Below are 27,842 nucleotides of genomic sequence, written 5' to 3'. Positions count from 1 at the left end.
ATGTAGTTCGATCTGCTTATTTTATGCCTACTGTCCTGGCTGGAGACGACATAGGTCTGCTTATATTCCTGTGTTATTACGCACAGTCGGGTAGCCAAGCCATCTAATTTTACTCTGAGCCTCGAGCTGGAATCTCAAAGAATATAATTTAAGATATAAATGCAACAAAACACGAACTTGGATCTCGTATATGCAGCACAATCCTGTATGTCCACGCCTTCCTTTGGGTGCGACTGAACTTCTCGTGGCTATGGCATTGGGAAGTCAGCGGGACTACAGCTTCTGATTAAAAAAAAAAAGAGTTTACAAATCCGCTTAAAAGTTTTATGGACCCACTATCCACCAAGCACGACATTTCAGCAGCCGGGGAGAGAGTAATGATGCTTTTGTATTATAGCATGCTCCATAAATCAATTATGATTAATTGTTTTCATTCCAAAAAACTGGATATCAAGAGATCTTAATTCGTTATGATTATTACAAGTGTAGAAGGGACAACCGTGTTGTTTCCTTTTACTTTTAAATTAAAAAAAAATCAATAAGTGTTAAAGAACGAACTTAAAGCTTAAAACAAGCAGAGATAAGGAATCAGATATAAAGGGAATAGAAACTACTATAAGAGAAGAAATATTTAAAAAGAATAAGAATCAGCTAATAAATTTACAAGAGTTCCAGAAAAGAACATAATATATTGGCGGACATTATCTAAATTTCGAACTAAACAGCCAAAATGCACTTGCAAAGGGAATATTAAAAGAGCTTTCCCTGGGCTATGTTACAATCAAAGTTTTGAATAAAACATAAATTACAAATGAATACAACGCCAATAATATATTCAATATAATACATACATAAAATACATATACAATCATGCATATTGTGTTTTTTTTCAACAGGTATGATTATTCCATGGTTCGGGTATGAGGCAAACAAATTATGATAACGCCTTTGAGGTACAATCAATAATAAGAAGTTGACGAAGCCTAAACTATAAAGAAAATACAACTTTAAGTGAATGTGGCATCACGTTCACACATTAAGGCATAAGTACCAGGCCGGAATTAACACATAAATAAACATAGTTTATCAACACACTATAAAGGTAAGTTCTAACAAAAGACAGCAAATTATGTTAAACGATCAAAAGACGTTTTCCGATCCGATTTAAAGTGAAATTATTTTATACCTTCCTAGGAAATTTATCGGAATTACGAAACTCATTTGAATACCTCCCTAAAAATATTTACAATAATGAGTTTTATTGGTGTTGCTGACAATGGTTGGTCCTTCGAACAAGAAGCTTGTATTCGTTTCAGACAAAATTTAGCTGGCCGACAATTTGTCAACACTGATCCAAAACAGAACGGCCCTTTATTCGTCTGCATGACAATGGGTGACGTAACATCAAGCTAACGAATTGCAATTCAAGCATAGAGATAAGCCATGTCTTCATTATGGCTTTTTCAGGCAAAATTGGCTAAGGACCATGTCAGTGAAGATAGATCTTGGATCGCCGAATTGGACCTGACAAAGCCACTTATAATGCGCCCAACTAGCCTTTTACGCCTATAAATCCCCGTTGAAGGTCGAAGCTGCCAGAAAAAGTCCTCAATTATTTGGAAGAAGCAGAGTATTAAAGAAAACTTATTTTAAAAAAGGGGGTAATTTAAGATAGAAACTGAGTTAAATCGAATTTTGGAACGGAAAGCTGCCTTTATTGACATGGCACTTGGCCAATTTCGCCTAAAAAGGCAATAATGAAAACAGTTCTATGGACAAAAAAAATATTCTACAAAAATTTGCCGTTAACCCTGAGTTATTTCTTTAACTTTGACGTCATGGTGGTAATTTCCCAAGCCTACTGTTTGCTCTGCTTTTGTATAATCAATGACAGAATTACTAGCGATTTTGTCGATATTTTTGCTAGGCTCTTGAAGCAACGACCAACATTTCAAAGTTTAGCGTGATTTGATTAGCGTTAAAACTTAGCGAGAGAATTCAGCCTTTCTGAGTGTCTCACAAAAGCTGGCAACATTGACCATTGTACATGGTTAACAAAGTTCAGAAGATAAAGTGATTTGAAGTAGAAAAGAATATTATTTTACTTGATACAAAACTGCTCAGGAAAGTTGTAAGCAGAACTGCATATCCAAGTCGGTCCTAATAAACTTCTAATGGAGTGGAAACATTGGGAAAAAAACTTTAAGAGTCAGAAGCATCAGAATCTTTGGCCCTGGAGTCAGTGAAATTAAACGACCTCCGACTCCATTGCTTTTTATTTGACATACCAACGTTGCCATATCACCTCAACATTTGTCCTGTCGAACTGACTTTTTCTCTTGTCTAGAAACATTGGCATCACGGAACTGAAATATTGGTTTGCGTAAAACACGGAATTTTGCAGATAGGGTCTTGAGACCTCTGCTTGTAGGTTTTGAAACAGGCGAAAGTTGATGATATTTTTGACGGTACCTCTTTTTCCTAAAATTAGACGAATTTGCTTATGCTAGTAAATTTTGATGAGCATATTCAAAATTAATGATATCCAGAAATTTGGTATCAATAATGATAGCTGATTTATTTGATGCATTTGTCGTTAACAAGATTCCGTTTTGAGAGTTTCGAGTAGGGATTGCAATTGGACAATTGTAACCTAAAATAGTAAAAAAGCAACATTTTTCGGCATTTCGAACCCCTCCCCTTAAAATTTGGACTCTATGGACCGAAACACCTTGAGCTTATCTTGGAAACTACTGAAAGATCTGACTACATACCAATCTTTCAAGACTCAGTACCTGACTCATTTAAAGTGAACCTTTAGGATTAAAGGAAAATAATTGGAGCTACGCCTTTGGAGCTAAAACAACCTCTATGAATTGCTGTTTCTGCTTCTTCCTTGGGCCAGACCACCATGGTTACTTTATATTTCAAAGAGTTTTTAAATTCTTCTTAATTTGATTTTTGGTCATTGAGGAAGGGAGGTTGAAGTGGTATTCTAAGAATATTTATCCCCAAAATTTCAACCATTTATATCATTGACTTTAGTTTAAAAAAACTTTCTGGAACAAGAGTTTAACTTTGAAAATTAAAGGAAGAAAACATTATAATTTTAGGGGAACTATATCGGCATATTTATCTTCTTCAAAACCCTGTTTACAAGTATTAAAACCTGAAAAGTTATCTAAACTTTTAAAACTGAGCTTTCACCATATTTAAAAATGTGTTTACGTTGTGTCAATATAGTATTTAACTAAATAATTTCAAAACGTCTAATACAAGTGGTCTGTGGTAATTCCGAAGCTGTAATGTCATCCACAATACATAAGACCGAAAAACTGAAAAATGTACAACAAGTTTGGAAGAATAAGAAGATAAGTCTGTGAACCATGATTAGAATGAATGAACCATGATTAGAATGAATTAAAATGAATGAGAAGGTTGCAAGTGGTGTTTTCCTTCCTCACCTGAAAATTGCAATGGGCGAGAGATTATTTAATAATTTATCTATAATGTCTGCTGAGTTAAATGCCATAATCATGGCATTAGAACACCTTAAGCAAAACCAACCTTTGATTGAAAATTCGAATAATATTATCATCTATTCCGACTCTTTATGAAGCCTTGAGTTGCTGGCCTCAGCTCCTCAATATAAGTTGGACATTGACACTTATCATTGTCTCAGTATTATTGATAATCTTGCTTCAAGTGGCATAAAAACTTACTTTCAGTACATTCCTAGCCACTCTGGCATAAGTGGTAATCATCAGGTTGATGAAATAGCAAAAAATGCTATAAATATTGACCAGCCAAGTGGGAGACCAATCCCAATTAGAGATATTTACCGATGGAGGCTATCAGATATTAATTTTAATAAGATTAATCCTATCCTTTCCCCCTTTCCCAATAAGTATCTTTCCAAAATTTATCATAGAATTCGTTCTGGAACAAATGGACTAAATTTCCTTGCATTCTCATATAAGCTTTCTAATTCAAGTGGTTCAATTCCCCTGTCCCCTCTTTGCAGGCATTGTAATATGAATAATGAAACAATTGACCATTGCCTATTTGAATGTAATATGCTGACGTCTGCACAACATACCTTGCTTTGTAAACTGTTAAAATACTTCAAACACCACAAAATCCTACTATCAGCCAAGAGCCTAGCCAACTATACCTGCACACAGAGCATAGAAATCGACATCTATCAACTTATATTTGAACTCCTAGAGTCGAAAGATCTTCTGAAAGATATCTGAATATATCTAATAAATATGAGGCAATCAAGCCAGTTGCTCTGTAGCCCACAGAGTGAAGCAAAAGGAAAAGGGCTAAATAGTTTTACTGAAAAGCCCGCCTGCTGTTTTATAGAAGAAGAAGAAGAAGAATATTGGAAGCTATAGTGATCAAAGTGGTCAAGTATGGTTTTGAAATGTGGGGGCTTCGGAAGACGAAGGAGGACTTGTTTTATATTTTCCACAGGAATTGTCTACGGATTGTTTGGGCATCCGCTTGACTGACCAAACAGTAAATGACTGACCAATGTCAAACAGAAAGCTGTACAAAACATACGATTCTATCCTGCTTTTAAGGGCTGTAATGCGAAATAGGTTGAGATGGCTAGGACGCGTTTTGCGGTTGAAGAATGACGGATTGCCAAGGATCGTCTTTTCGCCGATCCACATAGAGCGAAATGAAAAGCAAGCCATTCCTAAATGGTCATCCGTAAATGGTGGGAAGAGTTTGTAAGAAAGGATTCAAAGGAAATTTGAACTTCTTGGGAGGGTGCGAGGAGGACCGTGCGCAGCTCTGTTGGCCTCAGGCCGCTTGGTGCCACCTCACTTTTAAACTATTTTTTAAGTTCTTGAACTTTACGTGGTTGTTTATGCCAGTATTAGCATAAACGACCACGTTAAGTTTAAAAACCTAAAAAAAAGTTTAAAGTCCAAAAACCAAACATAATTTTTGTTCGTCCACTGCTGAAACGGTATAAATAATTTTGACATCACCAGTTCAAATTTTCAACTCTTTCGGCAAGGGATAAAAGGAGATGCAAATTATCTGGGAAAAATGGAAATTATTGTGAATCTTGATTGGCAAAGGATTTACAAAAATACAGACTGGGTAAATTCTATGCAGTGTGACGACTTTGAGGAGGTGGGCTATAAATCTAAGGTTAACAAAAAGTGTCATGGAACGCCTTTAACTGCTGCATCCAAAGGCCGAGAGAGTGAAGCGAGTAGTGCTAATTGACAAGACTTGGGTCCAAAATGTGCACATTTTCTAGTGGCAAAGGTGCTTTGAAATAATGTTTAACCTAATGGTCAATTCTATAAAGTGTGATGGGTTTGAGGAGATTGGCTATAAATTTCAGGTTAACAAAAAAGGTCATATAACACCTTTTAAATTACCGCATCCATGGGCTCAAAGTGTGAAGCAAGTGAGATTAATATAGGCCTACCAGGCTTGGGTCCAAAATGCGCAAATTTTCTAGAGGTGAAGATGCTTTGAAACAACGTTCAACCTAATGATTAATTCTATAAAGTGTGATGGGTTTGAGGAGGTGGGCTATAAATCTCAGGTTAACAAAAAATGTCACATAACACCTTTCAAATTACCTCATCCAAGGGCTGAAAGCGCGAGGCAAGTAAGACTAATATACCAGGCTTGGGTCCAAAAGTATGCAAATTTTCTTGGGGCAAGATTGCTTTGAATCAATGTCTGCCCATGGACTTTTTGGAACTCTTATTGACCCTAGTAAAGGTGTCTGAAGTTTAAAGCCTATTTTTAGACTAGAAATCCGTTTCCATTATGTCCAAGGCAGTTTCTCGAAGGAATAAAAGATTTTTATTATTGATTGTCTTCAAATACGATTTGAATCGTATTTGAAGACTTCAATTCAATAGGATGCATAGTTGATATATTAAACTGGTATTTAACCATTAAATTTACTGTTTTATTTTGATTGAAGTGTGTTAAGGAAGGAGTTGAGTATTAAGTTAGTGGTAGCAGGGTACATGATGTTGATGCGGTCTTTTGTTTTTTAAACCCCTTCTGAGGTTAATGTTAATTATTTGTTTTTTGTGGATTTTTTTGGTTATCTCTCCTCTATATCATACTGTGGCATTTGGAGGGGATGTGTTTACCTTAAGTTTTTTAATAATTGATATTAAAATAAACAGTTACTCATTTAATTTACTTTTAATTGGATATATTCTTTTATCCCCTGCTCTGCGTCCCAGTAAAGAATAAAATATTTTTTATTCAGGGAAGAGCAATTCATTGACTTTAAAAAACTTATAAATAACTTATAGAAATATCACCTTTTGTATTTACTGAAATCGGAAACCATTTCAAAATGAGGGAGCTTGTAACTGAAAAACTTTATCTTCTTCTTTCTTAATCCACTTCAATAAGTTATTAATAGCACTGACAACCTGAGCTTTGGTAGATAACGGAATAAAAGTAGCAAGCAATTCAAAGGACTGTGTTCTCCATCCAACTGTTATTTCCTTATTGTCCCCTTTCAGCAAAAGTTTCTGATGTCTAGGGGTCGTTGTTATGTTATGATATATATTTATATAATTATTCAAAATTTCTTGCCTGTCCTCTTCAGTTCTGTAAGATAAACCATATTCTGAAATAACAGCTTGTGAAAAACTACGATTTTTATAAACAAAGTGAATTATATCAGAAGAGTCAACCCCTTTCAGAAAGTTAAGAGGTTCAGAAAAATGCTTCATAATATTTTCTATCATATTATTTTTCTCAAGTCTTTCAACAATTTTACACTTGCCTTCTGAAAGTTTATAAAACGAATCTCGATCTGTTGTTATCAAAGCTAAACAAATAGGAAAGCCTTCTTTTAAATAAGACACATAAAGATGTAGAAATCCAGAAGGGTCAAAATCAGGGAGGCAAATTGGGGTCCATGACTCAGCAGCCTTGAAACTCTCTGTTGAATTGATCAAATTTAAAATTAGATGCAAATCTGTCACTTTGAGAAGATATTTATTCATCCTAACAATAGTCACCAATTGACTATTAACCATAAGAATAGCAAAAACAACAGTTTTTGTTTTATGGAATGTGCTGGATATAGCATTGGAAATAGTATCTCTTTCAGAGCTAGGCATAGTTAAATAGACAATAGAATTTAAGAGGACTGATACATCACTTTCAATATAATTCAATAAACTGTTGATTAGTCTTTCAGAGCCTGAAAGTAGTCTTCTTAAATCATAATTACGCCTTTCATTAAATATTTTTGTCAAATGGTTTGAAGTAAGTACTGTTAGTATCTGATTGTACACATAATGCAGGTGGGCTGCTAATAGTGCTTCACTTTCAGCTCCCTTTGAAACAGCAACAAATATCAAAGGTCCCTGCTTTCGAAACACAATTAAGCAGCTTCCTGCTTTCAAAGACTCTACACAATCTCCTTCATCTTCAACAACAGAAAATATTGCCTGCATAACAGCAAATAGCGTAACAAGGGCCTCTTCCTCACCCTTTCGAGAATAAATCGGCTTCCCCGCTTCACTTAAAACAAAAACATGCTTTTTGGCATTTTTCCAGCTAACAGGGAGTGAGCTGTCTTGATAGCTGATAGAAGTATCAGCTATTTGTTGCTCAATACAGTCTTTGACAACGTCATCTGCTTCAGTCAAACTTAGCGATTCAAGTGGTTGATCTCCACCTTCTTCAAGAGGTTCTGAGCCTGTGGCTTCCTCAGTGACAGGAATATCCATAGCTAAAATAAGAGGGGAATAGATTTTTACTTAAAATAAAGCTTGTCTGCAGTCTAATCATGAGATTATATTCATTTCAAGAAGTCCATCATAAGCTCTAGTAGTTTTAATTCGCTTCTTATGTCATGTAAAGACAAAAGAAAACAAACAAAAACAGAAACGACAAAAAGTAACACTAAAATCTTAAAAACCAATCAAAAGTGAAATGTGTGAAATAAAAGGTAAATGAAATAAAAGGTAAATAGATTTTTACTTATATTAAAGCTTGTCTGCAGTCTAATCATGAGATTATATTCATTTCAAGAAGTCCATCATATTCTCTAGGCGTGTTTAATACGCTTCTTATGTCAAGTAAATACAAAAAAAAAACGGCAAAAAAAACACAACAGACACAACAAAAAGTAACAATAAAACCTTAAAAACCAATCAAAAGTGAAATGTGTCATTCATAAACAATGTAAAAAATTAAATATATTTAGCAAAATATAGACCACATAAGATCAAGGAGGCACACTTGTGCCTCTATAAAGAGGCGACCCACCACAATGTTAAGCGATTTCAGGTCCTAGAGGTCGCAGAGAGACGGCGGTAATTGCATTTTGTAGCCCAAGCTCAAACTAAGAAACTTGCAAAATTTCATCCTCCTCCGACTTTATCTTCATGGGGTAAACTGGGCCGGAAGTTTGGACCCTCCCACCACAGCCCCCCTTTAACGTTGTCCGATTGGGCTGAAATTTAGAGGTTAAGCTTTCCTAGGGCCCGGGAGCTTATCCTCGAAATTTCAGCTCAAACCGATCACTCCTTCCCTGTTTTCAAAAAACCAAATATAGCCACTTACCATTCATTTCTTTTTTTTTTTGTTAGCCACGCCTACAGGCCACAGTTGGCACCGGATCCGGTTGAATGAGGACTCATTCGAAGCAGAATTCGACCTGTTAGGGCCTTTTGATATTTTCAGACCGAAAAAATTATCCCCCGAATTTACATTTACGAAAAACCTCGTTTTCCTATATTAGCCCATGTTAATTTTTCCCTCCACAACCCCCCCTTTAACGTTGTCTGATCGGGCTGAAATTTAGAGGATAAGCTTTCCTGGGGCCTGGGAGCTTATCGTCGAAATTTCAGCTCAATCTGATCACTGTTTTCCAAAAACCACATATCAAGATTTTTGGGAATTTGCTTGCGTCGAAAATACCTTCTATTTGCTAAACAACAATTACTATTGTGTTTGTATAGTCCAGCGGCTGAGACTTCAGACTTTCAGGCGGAAAACTCGGGTTCGATTCACCATCAGAGCAACTTTTTTATATACTTTGAAAAGAAACTCAGTTTCTTTTTTAAATTATTTGAAAAAAATTACGTTTTCTAAAGAGTTAAAGAGGCTGAGTTACAAGGTCGACCCTTAAAACGTACAGGGATTAGGAGGCACAGTTGGGGGGCTGTTAAAGAGGCTGAGTCACAAGTTCGAACCTTAAAACGTACAGGGATTAGGAGGCACCCTGTACGACGTGATTTGAGTATTCAGGAATTAAAAGCCTTAACACAAGAATGTTCAAGAGCGGGGGGTTTGGGGGGCGGCAGCCCCCAACTTTAACTCCTGACACGATCAGCTAACAGTTAGTCAAGCAATAATAAGTAATAAACTGTACAAAAACGTGCAGAAATTATTTGAAAAAAACTACGTTTTCTAAAGAGTTAAAGAGGCTGAGTTACAAGGTCGAACCTTAAAACGTACAGGGATTAGGAGGCAGCGTTGGGGGGATACCACCCCCCAAACCCCCCGCTTTCGCAGCATTTAAATAAAAAAAAAAAAAAACTTTAAACTGAAAGTAAGGAGCGACATTAAAACTTAAAAAGAACAGAAATTATTCCGTATATGAAAGGGGCTGTGCCCTCCTCAACGCCTCGCTCTTTACGCTAAAGTTTTTATTGTTTAAAAAAAGAGTTGTGAGAAAGTCAAACTTTAGCGTAAAGAGCGAGGCGTTGAGGAGGGCACAGCCTCTTTCATATACGGAATAATTTCTGTTCGTTTTAAGTTTTAATGTCGCTCCTTACTTTCAGTTTAAAGAAATTTTTTTTATATTTAAAGGCTGCGAAAGCGGGGGGTTTGGGGGTGGTAGCCCCAACTGTGCCTCCTAATCCCTGTACGTTTTAAGGTTCGACCTTGTAACTCAGCCTCTTTAACTCTTTAGAAAACGTAGTTTTTTTCAAATAATAGTAAAAAGGCACAAAGGTATTTAAAGTTCTCTTGGCTTTACACTTTTCATGCATGCTCTCAATATAAAATACTTAAAAATGAGTATTTTGAGCATAAAAATATTCAATATATAAAAATACTTGGATATAGATAAGGTTCCAAGAGATATTTTAAAATGTATACTTTCAACCAAATAAATTCTAAGGAATCCCTCTTGTAATGAATTTTGAAAAAATGCACCTTTGTTTAACTAATTTACAAATTTTTAATTTGACACAGTGGCGGTCCTAGTCGCTCTTGGGCCCGGGACAAAATCCTGATTAGCACCCCCTTCCCCTGTCTCCCAAAAATTTTCAGGCCAAATTTTAACAACATTTTCATTTATTAACAAATTATTTTCAGTTTATTAATTAATTTATTTCATTTTTTATTATTATTATTTAATTATCATTTTGTTTATTTTTTAATTTGTTTTTATTAATTAATTAATAATTTAATAAATATTTTCATATATTAACTGCGCCCTCTGCTTTATTTTAACAAAAATTAAATATAAAAACTACATGATTATAACTTATAATTTGAAATTGTACTCCCCTAAAATGTTTGCGCCCAGGGCAAACTCTCTGTCCGTCCCCTGAAACCGCCTCTGATTTGACATCCTTTCTTTCAGAAGAATCTGAAATACATATTTCACGGGGAGATACAGCCGGGGTTGAAATGCTTTAAAACAGCATTTAATTTGTGTTTGGTTTATGCAAGAAAAGTATTTAAGAATACATTTCAAACACTTGAACATAAATATAATTCAATTTTTATTTCAAATCCACTGAAATCATTCAAACACATTCTCAGACCTTAAAAAAAACAATCTCAGAGAAGGCCAAAAAGTTCCTGAGCGCAAACATATTACTTCTTTGGTGAGCTGAAAATTCCTTTGTGCTACCAAAATAGCCCATTAGCCTTTTGGGAACCAAAAGCATTGCCCACACATATGAATATACCTTTGAAATGAACTAAACATAGGCAAATTAAACCATACACCATTTATATTATAACCTGACAGTACCACATTATATTGCTAATTGACCATTGACTCGCATTGACTGCAACACTGCAATCCACACGCAAAAACCGTATTTGCTATATAGGGCTATAATGAAAAAAAAGATTAATATAGTTAGGTCCTGGTTTAAACAGGACCTATGAAGGATATTAGTGTAGGATATTAGTTTGCCACAAACTGTGCTTTTTGGCAATCCAGCCAGGGTTAAACGAAAATCACTATGTCCTTAAATGGGACTGGTAAAAGGCACAGTAAAGGATTTAACAAGAAACAGGGTGGAGGAGGAGCATCCACAGCTGCTTTGGCCAAAGGCAGGTTAGTTCTGCAATGAGTTGTTTCAGATGAGATTTATCAATGAAAATGCCCAAAGATGACATCCTTCAGTGAGAATAACCCCAGAAAGACATATTTAAAAATCTAGAGGGGTGGGGGAGGGGTTAGAAGGCACAATCCAACCTAACCTATTGCCAGTCTTGGTGGGCCATTTGAGAACCAGCCACTTTTTGGATACTTTAAACTTAATACAAGTATAAGCAGTTTCCAAATATTTTCATAGATTATGGAACAGTAGCCTTTAAACATCCCAGTAAAACATACACTCATGTTTCATTTACAATAATTTATTTAATTTTGATCTTTATTTTTATTACAACAGTAAAAATAGTTCCAAAGTCAATAGAAAAAAATCTGATGATGTAGGTCTACAAAAAAATAAATAAATAAATAAAACTACCAGCACTAAAAGCATTCACCCTCGATTCCTTAAGCAGACTACCCTACAAATCTATCACTTCATGGAAGAAATTTTTAGTAAATCCCTGTCCAAAAATCTTTGCCTGAGGACTGGAGAAAAGTCAATACTTCCCCCATAGTATGAAAATATTAGACATTTAGTCTAATCTGTGTCAGATGGAAAGTTATAAAAACCATTATTAAAAATGTCCTCACAAAACATCTAGATGAAAAATAAGTAAGTAATTAGCAACATCCAGCATGGTTTCCATAGAAGTAGATTAACTGATACTGATCTTCTCTACTTCTATAATTCACATGGCAATGATCTTGGAAATGAATAACCTAGCTGACATTATTTGCTTGCCCATCCCACAGCTTTTGTTAAAGTGGACAATTTCTACCACATGGATAAACTAAAAGCAGATAAGGTGACTAATTGAATTGGGGCAGTTTCAGCCAGAAGGTATCAAAGATTGATGATTTGTGACAACAGTGACAGTAATTCTCTTCCTATGAACATTTAATCAGTAGCATCCCACAAGGAATCATTCTTGGGCCAATCTTTGTCAATATGAACATTAATGACTCCTGTAGTGTTGGGCGATATTCAATATCGATATTGAAATATCGGAGCAAATATCGATATCGAAACGACAATATCGATATCGAAAACGATATTTGAAATGCTTTGACTATTTTCGGCTTTTTCTGCTTTCTACCGGTAAACGTCCTGCAGAAAAGATCCAACATAGAAAATAGCTCCGGAAATGGCCGAGAAGAAGAACAATGATGTATTTAATCCATTGACTCTTATATGCTGATGCACAGCATATATACCTATATCCATAAGATGGCATAGCCTGTACTTAGACTCAATTAAATAAAAAAAAACAAGTTTTTTTAACTGAAAGTAAGGAGCGACATTAAAACTTAAAACGAACAGAAATTATTCCGTATATGAAAGGGGCTTTCCCCTCCTCAACGCCTCGCTCTTTGCGCTAAATTTTGACTCTGTCTCACAACATTGTTTTTTAAAACAATAAAAATTTTAGCGTAAAGAGCGAGGGGTTGAGGAGAGGAAAACCCCTTTCATATACGGAATAATTTCTGTTCGTTTTAAGTTTTAATGTCGCTCCTTACTTTCAGTTAAAAAAACTTGTTTTTTTTAGTTAATTTTTGAACGTTTTTGAATAAATGCAGGTTTTGATCTTGGCTCACAGTACATGAATAATTAAAACAAAATTTTCATATTAATTTACTTTTATTTGGTTAAATGGATTTCTCGAAACTTGTTTCATTTTATTTACGAACGTTTTTATTAGTAATAAATATACGTAACTTACGAATTAACTTACGTAACGAACTTCTATATAAATGTATTTTTAATAAGTATATTAGGGGGTTCGCCCCCTAGTCAATACCTTGCTCTTTAAGCGAAAGTTCGAATTTTGTTCCTATTCTTTAAAAATAAACTCTTAATCACAAAGGCCGTTAATTATAATAAATAGATCTTATTAAAGTACTAAAAAATCTTTGGCTTAAAGAGTGAGGTATTGACTAGGGGTGAACCCAATCATATATGTAATATTTTCTGTTCGTTTAAAGTTTTGATGTTGCTGCTGATGCATTATAAAAGCTGATTTTTTCATAAATAATTTCTGATCTTTTTTTAAATAATGCTGGGAAGTCGGGCGTCCCCTTTATAGAAATGTCCATTCCCCCATGAAAACTTCCTTCGTGGAAAGATCCGCCTATAAACCCCTCTACCCTAGGGCTGTACGCAGTACTTTGTGTCGGGGGGGGTGGGGCAATTTGTTTCGGGGGGGGGGGGGCAAATCCTTCAAACCCATTATTCTGTGAGAAAAATCGGAAAATTATGGGAAAATGAAAAAAATCGTGAGATTTCGGGGGGGCCGGGCCCGGAGGCCCCCCTCCCTGCGTACGTCCCTGCCCGACCCTCCCCCCCTCACTACCAGGAAAAATCTCCCCTGAAAACGTCTGTACTCTATACTTCCCAATAACCAATACTATATGTTAACATTGGGTAAAGTTCATAACTTTCAGCCCTCCTCCCGGGAACTTCGGGGGATTAAGTCATCCTAAAAGACATACTTATAATATTTTCTAACATACTGAACAAAATGGCTATCTACAAATTTTGATCAGGTGACTTTGGGAAAACAATGAGCGTGGGAGGGGGCCTAGTTGCCCTCCATTTTTTTTTGTCACTTTTTTTGGTCACCCACTTTTTTCGAAAATCAGCCAAATTTCCTCAGGCGCGTAACTTTTGATGGGTAGGATTAAACTTGATGAAACTTATATATTTGAAATCAGCATTAATATCCAATTCTTTTTATGTATTTATTTGTATCAAAATACCGTTTTCTAGAGTTTCGGTTACCATTGAGCCGGGTCCCAATAACCAATACTATATGTTAACATTGGGTAAAGTTCATAACTTTCAATCCTCCTCCTGGGGGTTTCGAGGGATTAAGTCATCCTAAAAGACATAGTTATCAAATTCTCGATCATGTTGAATAAAATGGCCATCTCAAAACTATGATCGGGTGACTTTGGGAAAAAATGAGCGTGGGAGGGGGCCTCGTTGCCCTCAATTTTTTTTTGTTCACTTAAAAAGGACAATAGAACTTTTAATTCCCGTTCCAATGAGCCCTCCCACGATATTCTAGGACCACTGGGTCGATACGATCACCCCTGGGAAAAAAATAAACAAAAACAAAAAAGAAACAAATAAACACGCATCTGTGATCTTTCTTCTGGCAAAAAATGGAAAATTCCACTATTTCGTAGATAGGAGCTTGAAACCTCTACAGTAGGGTTCTCTAATAGGCTTAATATGATTGTGTGATTTTCATTAAGGTTCTATCATTTTTAGAGGGTCTTTCCCTCTTTTATCGAAAATCAGCCAAATTTTTTCAGGTGCGTAACTTTTGATAGGTAAGAATAAACTTGATGAAACTTATATATTTGAAATCAAAATTAAAATCTGATTCTTTTGGTGTATCTAGTGGTATCAAACTTTCGTTTTTTAGAGTTTCGGTGACCATTGAGCCAGGTCGCTCCTTACTTACAGTTCGTTACTACGAACTGTTTGAAATACGTTTAATTAGGGTGGACTTTCACATGTTGCTGAGGACATCCAAAGGGCTTGACTGTATAAATGCCTTTTAGACTTATAGGCCTTGCTCAGATCGCACTCGTCACGATCGTCACATATCTGGACCCACGTATGTTTCCCCTGAAAATCTTCTCCAAGTTGAGAGTAAAATAGAGAGACATGGGTTTGGCCTTTCTGGCTGCTGAATCTGTATCGATAGATGCAAGTGCCATGACAGTCCCCGTGATTCAGCTACAACAGAATCAAGCTAGTTAGGGTACTAGATGGCGAAGTTTCAGGAGTCAGTGCAATGCATACTTTGCCTGCAGCCGAATCTATAAAGGTTCTGAAGATTCTCAATGGGTAGTCTTTAGTCATAAGAAAAATGTTCCATTTAAGTCGTCGAAGTCTTGTAATATGGATCTCATAAATATGTATACGAGGTAATCTTGAAATTAATGTCTGTGCCGCCGCCAGTGTCCCATCTGAGAGTGCTTTCCAAGGCTGATCAGTTAACCAAACAGTTCGTGGTAACAACCAGTAAGTAAGGAGCGACTCGGCCCTAGAAACCAAAACTCTAAAAATGTGATTTTGATAACAATATATATGTTACCGTGAATGTCCGCAAATTGGTGAATGTCGACATTCACCGGTGAATGTTCGAAATACCTTTTTTTTCCTCCTTGGATTTTGTCAGCGTTGCCAGTCAAATTTTCAATTTAATTCAAGGTCTGATGATGACAGGTTAGGTTAGAATAGATTAGGTTCGGTTAGGTGAGGTTAGGTTAGGTTAGATTAGGTTTTTAACCCATTTATTATATTTAGAACCAAATTTAACCTAAGCTAATCTAGCGTAACCTAACATAAAGTAACATAATCTAACGTAACCTAACTTTAACTTTTACCATGATAGCTTGCATAAGACTGAAAAGCTGCCTCGCAAAGCTAATTGAATCCAAGCAGAGAAAAAGGAATTACGAACATTCACCGGTGAATGTCGACATTAACTAGATTTCAGACATTCACGGTAACTCATTACATCAAAAGAATTGAATTTTTATGCTTATTTCAAATATATAAAGTTTATTAAATTTAATGTACCCATCAAAAGCTACGAGCCTAAGAAAATATGCGTGATTTTCGAGAAAAGGGAGAAACACCTCCGAAAAGTCAAGGAATCTTAATGAAAAGCGCACCATCAAATTCAGCATACCACGGAACCCTACTTAAATGGTTTCAACCTCCCATCTGCCAGAATGTGGAATTTTGTATTCTGTCAGAAGAAAGATCACGGATGCATGTTCATTTGTTTTTGTTTTTTGTGGGGGGTTTTTCGCCAGGGTGATGGTATCAAACCAATGGTCCAAAAATATCGTATGAGGGCTCGTTCGAACGAATTTTAAAAGTTATAGTACCCTTTAAAAGTGACCAAAAATACTGGAGGGCACCTAGCTGCCCTCCTACGCACTTTTTCCCCCTAAGTCATCCAAACAAAATTTTGAGATATTCAATTTGTTTACCATAGCTGAAAGATCAAATAAGTGTGCCTCTGGACAGGGTTGTATCCAGTATTTTTTCGGGGGGGGGGGGGGGGCTACAAAGGGATTTTTTTCTTTGGTGGGGGATACAAAAATTATATTCATTTTTTTACGTTTTTACGAGTCGGGCAAACATTTCGAGGGGAGGGGCGTCAAACCCCCTACCCCCTCCCCCTGGATACGGCCTTGCCTCTGGAGATGACATGACCCCCCAAAATCTGGGGGAAGGGCTGTAAGTTATGGATTTTGCCTATTGTTTACGCAAGGTGTTTGTATTTGTTAGTAAACAGACATTTTTGGAGAGGGGAAATTTTTTGTGGGGGAGTTTTCCATGGGCAGGGAAGTTTCCGGGGATGAACTTACAAGAAGAAATTTTACACGGGAAAATTTGTCAGAGGTCCTATACGAAATTTGTTCTACTTTCTCTTTGCCGAATCTATTTTTCATATAGAGATGTTCCGGAAAAATTGTCATGCCCCCCCCCCCACAGTACCTGGGGAATGGCTATAAGTTATGAATTTTGCCTATTGTTTACATACACTTGTTTACCTATTGTTTACAACAAGAAAGCTTTCGGTGGTACTGAAGCTTTAGATAGCTTTTGTCCATCTTCACCTAGAATTTGGGGACCAGTCGACCCAGCTCTAATGGGTACCTGGAGAAATCTGGGGATGGTGAACAGAAAGGGTGTGGCAAAGCACAGGATAGCTGGCCCCCAGCCCCCCTTCCATTTCACTTCCTGGCTGAAGGGCCATGAAACAGAGATCAGCACCACCAGTAGGGACAGTAAAGTCGAAATCCGTATTATTTTTTATTCTTTTACCTAGAATTTGGCACGAGTTCTGCTTCATCCCAACATAAAATTGACAACAAAGCCCTGGAGAACGCCCAGTAGAGGGCTACTATTTATTTATTTATAACCCACAAATGAACATAGATAGTGACACGGTAAAATAATAAAAATAGAAAAGAAAAAAAAACTAACACAACAATATCATAAAGAACATATCATAATCAAACTGTATTAACAGTTCATAACAGACCAACAATATCATGATCGACATGACACACAATAAAAAAAAACCAGCACATCACAAAACAATAAACAACAATATTATTGCTATGAGCAAAAACTATTTAACCAGTATCATACTGGAAAAAACAAACTAGGGGGTCAGTAATAAGAAATAACACTATTAGAATTCACAATCATATTGGATGCCACACTGGCCAGTTAAGTGCAAGCATCAATAACACCATAGGGAGATAAAATATTTCTATTTTTGAAGCGGCCAGTTAAATACATCAGATATTTACAATATCCAAAGTAATCACTTCTAAGCCTCTGTAAATCCTTTTTCCTCAGTAGATGGTGGAATCCAGATAAGAAACTTACTCCTGGAGAACAAAAACTATTATAAAGCCAAGCTAGACCCTTGCGGTTATAATGCCCTCTATTCAGAGATATCCTACAATGACACACGAATATTTCTCAATGCATTAGAAACCAACTCAGAACAGGTTTTCGAAATTTAAAGAAACAGTATAAGAAGACTGACTTAAATTTTTAAACCATGAAGTACATACAGGAGGAAAAACGGAACAATGCGATCATAACTAGAAAGCTGTTGGACTCCAATGACATGGATCCTATTTTCACCCCTTCTTTTGCTAGCCACACGAAAGGACACTCCCAAAAGATGAATCTCCTCTGGTGTCAGATGAGAGAGCAACACAGCTTTTTTGTTATCTACACTCTCCCTTCTGGAATATAAACTCTCTGAATCTACTCCCCGGTCAAGAATTCAAATGCAATTTGCACTTGGAGGCTGGCAAGCCACCCCTCCCCACCCCTTTACCACTCATTGTGTAAAGCTTATTTTACTAGTTTTGGAAACTTTATTTGTATAGCCTATTTTCAACTAAATTCTTTTAAAAATTTTGTCACTTATATTACAAAAAACTAAATAATAATAATAATGGTAACAATCCACCAGCTCAATAGTTTTTCTCTTCCTTGTTATTTAAACCCCTTGTCTTATTTACCTGCTCTTTGTGTTTTTACTAACCAGTTTAATTTTTTTATAAATTATACTAGTTTTAGTTATTTTTTGTCTTTTTGACATAATGGCATATGTTGGCTATCTGTCTTTTTTTTTTTTCTTTTTTTACTTATCTATAATTTTTTTTTTTCTTTACTGGTTTGTGAAATGCTCAAACTTGCTTTGAGTGTGAAATGCACAATCAGCCAATCTTGGCTTGTTATAGTCAGTTTTTGGAGATAAATCTTGTCTTATGTTACACTATATAACCCCACAAATACACAGGGAATAAAATATAAAAAAACGATTGTTGGATAAAGTACCTGAAAAACAAAAACAACTCTAAGAGGTTTGCTAAGGCTCAAAATAGACAGTAAAATCTTACTTAACAAATATTAACGAAATTTTGCAATCTTAACTATCTTAACAAATCTTAACAATCTTAAAAATCTTACAAGTTTTAAGCCCAAGCTTTCAGACAATAGTCACTAATTGATGATAAGCTTAAATTTTATAGTCACTGTCCGAACCAAGCAGCTAAGGCAAACAAGGTCATTGGTTTGGTCAAGCATTCAGTAACAAGTCCCCAACCAAGAGTTATCAAGAAGCTTTACACAGCCCGTGTTTGTCCCCATCTTGAGTTTGGCATGTTGGTTGCCAGCCCGCACTTTAAGTGTGACATGGAGAAACTTGAGAAGATCCAACGTAGAGCAACCAAGCTCCCTTTTGCCAGAAAACAAATCTCCTACAAGCTACAACTAGAAAAGCTTGACCTGCCTACCCTAACGTACCATAGGAAGAGAGGAGATGTCACCCTTTCATTTAAGCTGATGACCACTGACACCATCAAGCCTGTTTTCGAACACAGTGAATACACCAGAACACGAGGAAATTCCATAAAACTGTGTCAAAAATTTAGCAGAAAGCGTGAGAAGTTCAACTTCTTCACCAATCACGAAGTTCCACGGTGGAATTTGCTCAGCAAATCTATGGTGTTGGCCAGATCAGTTGATAGCTTCAAGATTGGAGTTGACCGTGATTGGAGCCGCAAGTCATTGAAGACGCAGTGGGACGAGCCAGCATCATCGAGCAGGGTCTATTAGGTGCCACCCGCCCCCTTTTGCCCCCAAATACGCCCAGTCACCAATACATCTAGTGACACCCAACAAGGAAACCAAACTGCCCTGTATATATGGAAATAGTGATGATCCACTCATGAACTGTGATATGCAATTGTGTTAACTGTCCTCTTGTTATGAACTTTGTTAACTGTCCTGTATATATGTAAAAAGTGATAATCCACTCACAAACTTTGACATGAAGATTATCGAGTCAACGTTACCTGGCGACATCTACAGGTTCTTCAACCTTAGTTGCTAGAAGATGCGATTTAAGGTAAGAGAAAAAGCAACCTAAATAAGTTTGCCAATTATATATCCAGTCCAAATCACCAAAGAATATCAATAAATATTCGACAATCATCTAATTGGTGTGAGGTAAGATACCCATAAAACATCACAGAAATACCAAATAAATAATTTGTATCTGTTTTTAACATTAAATCTGACAGATCTTTGCCAGCTAGCCTCTATTATAAGATATTAAACTTCAATGTTGGCTTCACCATATATATTCCTGAACCAATTAAGACTCTGGACACTAACAAGTCTTGTGGTCCTGCTAATTTCCACCCAAGTTTGTTGGAAGAACCTTCAAAAGAAATTTCTTTCCCCTTGCTCTGTATTTCCTAAAAATCTCTTCGGCTTAAGAAGATTCCCTCAGAATACATATAACACCAATTTTCAAGAAAGCTAAACACACAAAGGCAGATAAATACGATAAGTCTAACATCTGCAGTTGCCAAGACTCTAGAGCAGAGACTCAAGTCTCTAGAACATTTCTGCCAGAGGGCTACATTAACTGTCAAACAGCAGTTAGGGCTAATTAAACACTAAAGGTCCAAATGATAAAGAATCAAAACATAGATGTTGCTTTTAATTATGTATTTCATATTATTATATTTATAATATTAATTTTACTTAAAATTATTTAATTGTACATCAATCCACTGCACATGAACATATGTATTAGCGGGAGTGGGGGAATTGGATGCCAAAATAGTAGATATTTCTGCAGGAACATTGATTGTGGAATCTGTTTCCCATTACACATCTGCTTCCCTTCTCCAGCAAGCCAAAATTTATGTGAATCCTGTTCTTTCCTCTGTCAAAAGCCAAGCATCTGAAGTTAGCCCGGTCCAAGTTATAGGCTAAGCAGCAGTTTGTTTTTCAATTCATTGAATATATCCTCTCCAATAGCTGTGCCATAAATGCTATATGTGGAAGCCAACTCTTCCGTTAGATGGTGCTATATCATTCCATTGACTTCAAAAAGTCAATAAAATGATGTAACACCATTTTTTTGTGGATTCAAATGCCTCCAAGGGCCAAACAAGAGGGCCTCGTGGGCTGCACCAGGGCACAGGCCACAGTTTGGAGACCTTGCTCTAGAGTGTATTGTAAATGCCAACCTCTTTCCCCCTCTTTTTAACTTCTGATTACAGCTTATAAAGGTTTAAAGCAACAAGTTCCTAACCAATAAAGTTGTCATCTCACGGAACTCTCTCAGTGAGAAAAAGGTGACCTCCACCAGTGTGGATGTGTTCAAATCTTCAGTGGATAGGGAGTAGCCCAACAAACTATGGTGCACTATTTAGAACACCACAGATGGGTCAGTTAACTAACATCGCTGAATCCGTCCTGGCTAAGTGGACGTGCGCTGGGTTGAGGAATCTTTGTCCAAGGGGCATGGGTTCGATCCCTGGCGTGACCAGTTATTTGGTTTGGGACGCGGGTCAGTGGTGTGACTCTGTAAGCTTAGCCAGAGTTGACCCAGCTCTAAATGGGTACCTGGAGAAACCTGGGGAAGGTAAGCAGGAAAGGTGTGCGAAAGCACAGGATGGCTGGCCCCCAGCCCCCCATTGCACTTCCTGGCTGAAGGGCCACGAAACGGAGATCAGCACCGCCGGTTTGGACCTTAAGGGTCTAGTGCCGTCATACATACTACATCACTGAATCTGGTGGATTTAGTGAAATGAGTGAAATTAAGGCACTCTGCCTTGAACAGAGACTTACCTATCAAAAGTTAAGAAAAGTTTACGTTTTCGAGAGTTTGGACTCTATGAAATATTTTAGTCCCTTTAGTGCTATAGGACCAAATCTCCTTTTGCTCAGTGACTGACAATTAATCTGTATTTTTGGTTTTCTAGAACTTGTTAATAGTCTGCACAAAGCAGACCTAAGCTAGCAAGAGGAAATCTTCATTGGTTAAGGAGGTTCATTTTAAAGTATCTGAGAAGACAAGCATGCAACAGCATAGGGTTAAACAAAGTTACTAAACTTTAAATGGTACTGCTAATTTTTCTTTTTGACACTAACACTGGTCGTCACTCTTATTACTTACAAATGTTCTTTGCATATAACAACATTAAAATTACAATTAGTTTTTTTTTCTTTGTACATAACCCTGGCGCCAGCAATAATGTTGTACTAGCAATGAAACCAATATAGGATTCATCCTATCATTAGTAAGTGTGAGTTAAGGTAATTTAAAATTTATTGTCCCACTCTGCAACAAAGTTTGGATTTTGTTTGAAAAATGTTGTTTTTTTCTTTTTTGGATGGCTTTTTGATTGATGGGTTGTAGTGTTTGTACTACAACCCTGTTGTAGTACCACCAATACTGTTTCTACAACAGTGTTTGTGCAAATAATAAAAGATCATTATTTGGTACTGTATATGAAGATATTTGTAATTCAATGTCATGCCTCCATGGTAGTTGGCAATTTTACTCTCTCTAGCCTCTCATTATACAATAGGTTTTGGAAATCAAATTGAGACTTGGTTGCATATCTCTAAACTCCTACAATCAATTTGTATTTTGTTTGAAAATGCTGTTAGAGAGGCTATAAAAGCAGGTTAAAAGTTCTCATTGGCCTACCCCTAAATGAAGGTTTCATGAGGCACAAGCATTGTAGGTTAGCTACATGAACAAAACTTCAGCAAGTTTCAGGAATAAGCATTGGAACATTCAAAAGTGAACAAGTTTTGTTCAGAGAACTTCAGAGATTTTATTGGAGCTTTCAAAAGTGAATGAAAGTTTGATTATATATTTTTGTAACAAAGGAATCAGGTGCCAAAACAGAAAACATATTCATTTGATTTCCCATTCAAGGCTTGGTTTAGTTTTAGATGAAAAGCTTCTGCTACCTTGGAAAGTAGTTGAGCTAAGTAAATAAAACTTTCAGGAATAGGTCCAGAGCCAGCAAACTTTTGCTATGTTTAGATTCATATAAATATAACTTCTGTTATTCTTCAGAAACTTAAGCTTTATCAGGGGTCTTTCCTAAATTTAAGAAATGGATTTATAGATTCCTAAAAACTTATATAGATTTCCAACACTATTTAACATCTTTATCAATGATGCTCCTTCTACTATCAACAGTAAGTTAATACTCAATGTGGACAACTCAAAGCTTCTTAAGCCAGCCTTGTCATGTGAAGATCACACCCTTCTACTTCTTGAATTCAATGTTGCCAAGTGCCATGCAGGGGCAGATCTAGAGCGAAATCTTGGGGGAGGCCCAATGTGACAAGGGCGCCAACGAGCAAAATCTGGGGGGAGCAATGTGACAAAGGTGCCAATAATTGATCAAATCCCCCCACACCCCCTTGGATCTGCCAGTGGTATCATGTCATTTATTTCAACAAAAACAAAATCCTTGTTGCTCTAATTTTCTCTCATGCTACCCAATCTCTTCTATCAATGATAAGCAAGATCTTGGAATTACTATTGACAATGAATTAAAATTCAGTACCCATGCTAAGAAGTCTGGTGCTAGTTCAACTCTGGGGCTGATCAAGCATACCTTTCCATTTGCTCTCCCAAAGTTATTAGTCTTCTGCACAAAAGAACTAGTTCAACCCAAGCTCAAAGTTGCAATGTCTCTAGCCTCTCTGTATTTTCAAAAAGACAAAGTTTTGGAAGACATGCACAGACAAGCCACCAAAATGATATCTGGCATACAGGAACTTTCTCACCCTGCAAGATTAACTAAATTGAAACTCTCAACACTTGTGAACAGGAGAAACAGAGTTGATGCCATTCTAACCTTCAAGCTAATGAAGGTCAACACACTCCCAGCCTTATTTCCTAATGTTGGTCCTAATTCAAGAACCAGAGGTCATTGGCTGAAACTTGTTAATCAGTCTACCCTAACCAGAGTCTGCACTCAATTCTTTTCCACAAGAATTAAAAATGATTAGAACAAACTCTCTGGAGATACAGGTAACTCCTGAATCTGTCAACAATTTCAAATGTAGAATGGATGCTGACTGGTCCTTGACAGAGTGTAAACTTGACTGGGAAGCTACTGATCATCCAACTGCACCTGGTCAATAAACAACAATCAAAACAACTTCAAACATCAACTCTGGAGCTTCAAAACAGAAAATCCTTAGATTGCTCCAAGCTACAATTTAAGGTATAAATTGGGATTAAGGAAAGGTATGATGGCTGAAACACTTTTCTTGTGCCTTATTTGAGCCAAATATCTATTTTACAGGATTTCACTTTTACAATACAAAGATTAGGTCATCAAAGTAAGGAAGAATGGGAGTAGGCCGATGTGTTTCAAAACACTTTCTCAGGAGACCATTAATGCTCTGGATGCATTCCTAAGAGTTTTATCTAGGTCAACTGTTCTCCAAGGTAGGAAAAACCTTTAGACTAAACTAGAATTTTACAAGGTATAAGCCTAGAATTGGCACTATTAAGAAGGAAACATGTTAAGAAAACAACTCTTAGTTCATAATATGTGGAATAATTAAAATTAAGGTAAAATTCTACTTTGGCTACTTTTGGCTATCTTGGAAAGGGGTTAGGTTAGGAAAATGTCCTGGGAAGGTATTTTGAAGTACATCCACTCCTTCTCTCTCTAGAGGGTCCTGACCTTTGATGACCTTGAAAAATCTGTGTATTATAAAAGTAAAATCATGCAGAATATATATTTTACTAAATAAAGTACAACTAGACTCTTTTCAGCTTTACAACTTTGCTCAATCCCAATTTATAAGGTTTTAAAGATACGCAAATACATTTACTGAATTAAAAAAAACAAAAAAAACGTTGATATGGCTTAAAATTCTGCTCAAATAACAGGAATTACATTTTCAAAACTAAAGCCAGAGAAATCAAAACAGATATCTGAAAATTAAGGTAAAATAATGTTTTGTCAAAATTCATCAAAATGTACCTGTCATGTAGGCAAATTTCAGGACCCTCTAGAGGAAGAAGTGGAGGTAGGTACTTCAAAATACCTTCCTGGGGCATACTTTATCCTGGTAGACCCATCCCTGAAAGTTTCATTTTCCTAACCTAACTGTTTTCCAAGATAGCCAAAAGTACAGTAACTAAAGTAGAATTTTACCAAAGTTAACAGATATCAACTACAGTTCCACTATAACTTAACCCTTCCCCCTAATTTGCAAACATATAGCAAAAAAAATGTATTTCTCATGTGTTTTTCTGTTTCTTGATATCACTACTGTTGAATCAATTTACAGGTAAAAGGGTTGAAACAGAGTGACACATGGCAAAATATATGAGAAATATATAATTTAGGCCATATATTTTGACATTAGGGAGGGGAGGATAAATTATAGTAGAATTGCCATAAAAATATGTCAACTATAATCTTCTGCAAATTATGAAGTAAGACTTTTTTTTAATGTTTCCTTCTCAACAACCCCAATTCTATGCCATGCCCTATGTTTTTTGGTAAATTTTTTGCAGTTCATATTATTGACTTACAAAGTAAACATACCACTTGATGCCTTTTTTATGGATATCCAGTAGGCATCAAGACACAGCTAATTGTAGAAAAAGCCAAGACAGATAGTCCAAGTAATTGAGAGGGAAATCTGAGATAAGCCCTTTTTAGGATTGTATAAATATGATGTTAGAAGGAGATTGGATAGTAACATTCTATATAAGCTTATAAAGTAATTTTTTCCAATAGTCAAAGGGTGGAATTCTCTTTTTCAATAGGCTTTCATCCTGGCCTTTTTATTATAGGCTGGGCTAATTGAAACTGTGAGTGCATACATCTCTAAGAATAGAAGGGTAAATTAGTCAAATCTCCAAATAATGGTAAAATTTCAGTTTAGCAGCACTTCTCAAAAAACATGGTAGGCTAATACAATAAAAATAACAATGTTCTTCATGCTCTTTTTCAATATATTGGTTGTTATCCTGACAACAAAGCAACCCTCCCTCACTGATGATCCCATCAATATAAACAAAACTAAAAGAAAATTCCAAAAAGTGGATGACAATTTGCTAGATGTTTTCCATAGAAATTGCCGACAGATTGTTCTGGGTACCTGGCTGACTAACCATATTTCAACCAGTAGGATGTACAAAAATGTGGTTCAATCCTGCTTTCTAAGGCTATAATGAAAGAAAAGTTGAGATGACTAGGGCACATTCTGCAGATGAAGGATGACAAATTGCCACAGATTTTCCTTTTTGGCCAACTGTCTAGGGCTAAAAGGAAAGCAGGTTGTCCTTTGCCTGGGGTGAGAGGATGTCATAAAGAAAGATTTAAAGGAAATGGGAACTTCCTGGGAGGGGAGAAGTTACTAGTTGGAAAATGAATTGTTTTCTGGGGCAATGTTTGTTTCCAGCTACTTGGCAAAATTAAGTGTTGCTGGACAAAAGTTATAGTCAACTAGTTGGAAAAATAAAGTTTTGCTGGGGAGAAGTTACTAGTCAACTAGTTGGAAAATGAATTGTTTTCTAGGGCAATGTTTGTTTCCAACTAGTTGGCAAAATGAAGTTTTGCTGCGGAGAAATTATTAGTCAACTAGTTGGAAAATGAAATTTTTGCTGGGGCAACATTTATTGTCAACTAGTTGGCAAATTTAAGTGTTCCTGGAGAGAAGTTATTAGTCAACTATTTGGAAAAGAAAAGTTTTGCTGGGGCAACATTTATTGTCAACTAGTTGGCAAAAATAGATTTCTCCTATACAGATGGGCCAAATTTTCCAACTAGATGACTAAAATGGTTTTAATTATAAGGAGATTGGATAGTACCATTCTATATAAGCTTATAAAGTAGGTAATTTTTTCCAATAGTCAAAGGATTAAGTCTCCTTTTTTATGCTCTTTCCAAATAATCCTTTTTGTTACAAATGAATTTTACCCTGCCCCTATAGGCTATATATCAATTCAGGGTATATATTTGTACATTAGGGGGATGGGGGTAAATTTTATTTCTGATGTAAATGAGTTAAGTTTAAACTTTACCCAGTAAATTTTTACCAAATCATGTTATTGACTTACAAATAAAGTGAATATCCTACTTGATGCCTTTTTTATGCTCTTTCCAAATATAATAATCATTTTTGTCAGAAATGATATTTCACCCCCACCCCTATATATACCAATTCAGGATATATATTTGCACATTAGGGGGGTGGGGGCAAATTTCACACTTACCTCCCATTTACATCCAAAATAAAATTTACCCCCACCCCCCTAATGTGCAAATTTATACCCTGAATTTGTATATATAGGGGTGGGGGTGAAATTCATTTCCGACAAAAATAATTATTATATTTGGAAAGAGCATAAAAAAAGGCACTGAGTGGTTTGTTTACTCTATTCATAAGTCAATAATATGATTTGGTAAAATTTACCCTTTACCCCCCCCCCCCCCCCTAATGTGCAAATATGCTCTGAATTGGTATATACAGGGGTGGGGTCAAATCCATTTGTGACAAAAATGATTATTGTATTTGTAAAGAGCATAAAAAGGCATTGACTGGTATGTTCATTTTATTTGTAAGTCAATAATATGAACTGCAAAAAATTTACCTGTTTCCCCAAAGTTGAAAGTTAGGCCTATCCCATGAAATTTTCTAAGCCTTAAATATATAGCCTAAAGAATAAAGGCTTAGCCGACTATAAGAGCCTGAAAACACCTTTCTGGAGCATAACTAAAGGCATTGAGTGGTATATTCACTTTATTTGTAAGTCAATAATATGATTTGGTAAAAATTTACCCTCAGCTCAACTAGGGTATATTTTGCAGTAGGCTAGTTAAGATAGGAAAAGTCACTCAGCTAAAATTCTACCTAGGCCTCATTCCAAATAGCCTAAACTTATCCCTATCATTAAAATTACATATAGCATAGGACATACCCAAAAGTAAATAAGCTAAGGCGATATTAGAGGTCAATTTTAGCATACAAAATCAATCCACAACAGTTTGCAACGACTTTTTACATTTAAATTTTCTGTGTCTGAAATTAATTTGCCTATAATGGTGACCTCTC

The 27,842-nt window shown here is 36.2% G+C and overlaps 1 protein-coding gene across 2 annotated transcripts; it reads right to left on the bottom strand.

Annotated features, from left to right (window-relative positions):
* Positions 1-434: 434 nt before the first annotated feature.
* On the bottom strand, positions 435-27,842 carry Mon1 (vacuolar fusion protein MON1 homolog). Of its 2 annotated transcripts, none has more exons than XM_089094864.1 (2): positions 27,709-27,842; positions 435-7,750 (listed from the first exon to the last, which is right to left on the bottom strand). In XM_089094864.1, exons 1-2 carry the CDS (start codon positions 27,752-27,754, stop codon positions 6,351-6,353), a joined length of 1,446 nt encoding a protein of 481 aa, XP_088950990.1. In that variant the 5' UTR covers positions 27,755-27,842; the 3' UTR covers positions 435-6,350. The 2 variants fall into 2 exon arrangements, with proteins under 2 accessions (XP_088950990.1, XP_088950992.1); XM_089094866.1 differs by having other exon boundaries at positions 27,793-27,836.

The sequence above is a fragment of the Artemia sp. Qi Xiang Cuo genome, chromosome 9 (genome assembly GCF_049724085.1).
Source record: "Artemia sp. Qi Xiang Cuo chromosome 9, ASM4972408v1, whole genome shotgun sequence".
Lineage (NCBI taxonomy): Eukaryota > Metazoa > Arthropoda > Branchiopoda > Anostraca > Artemiidae > Artemia > Artemia sp. Qi Xiang Cuo.
Note: the sequence above shows the minus strand (reverse complement) of the source record. Positions and strands in the feature narration are given on the sequence as shown.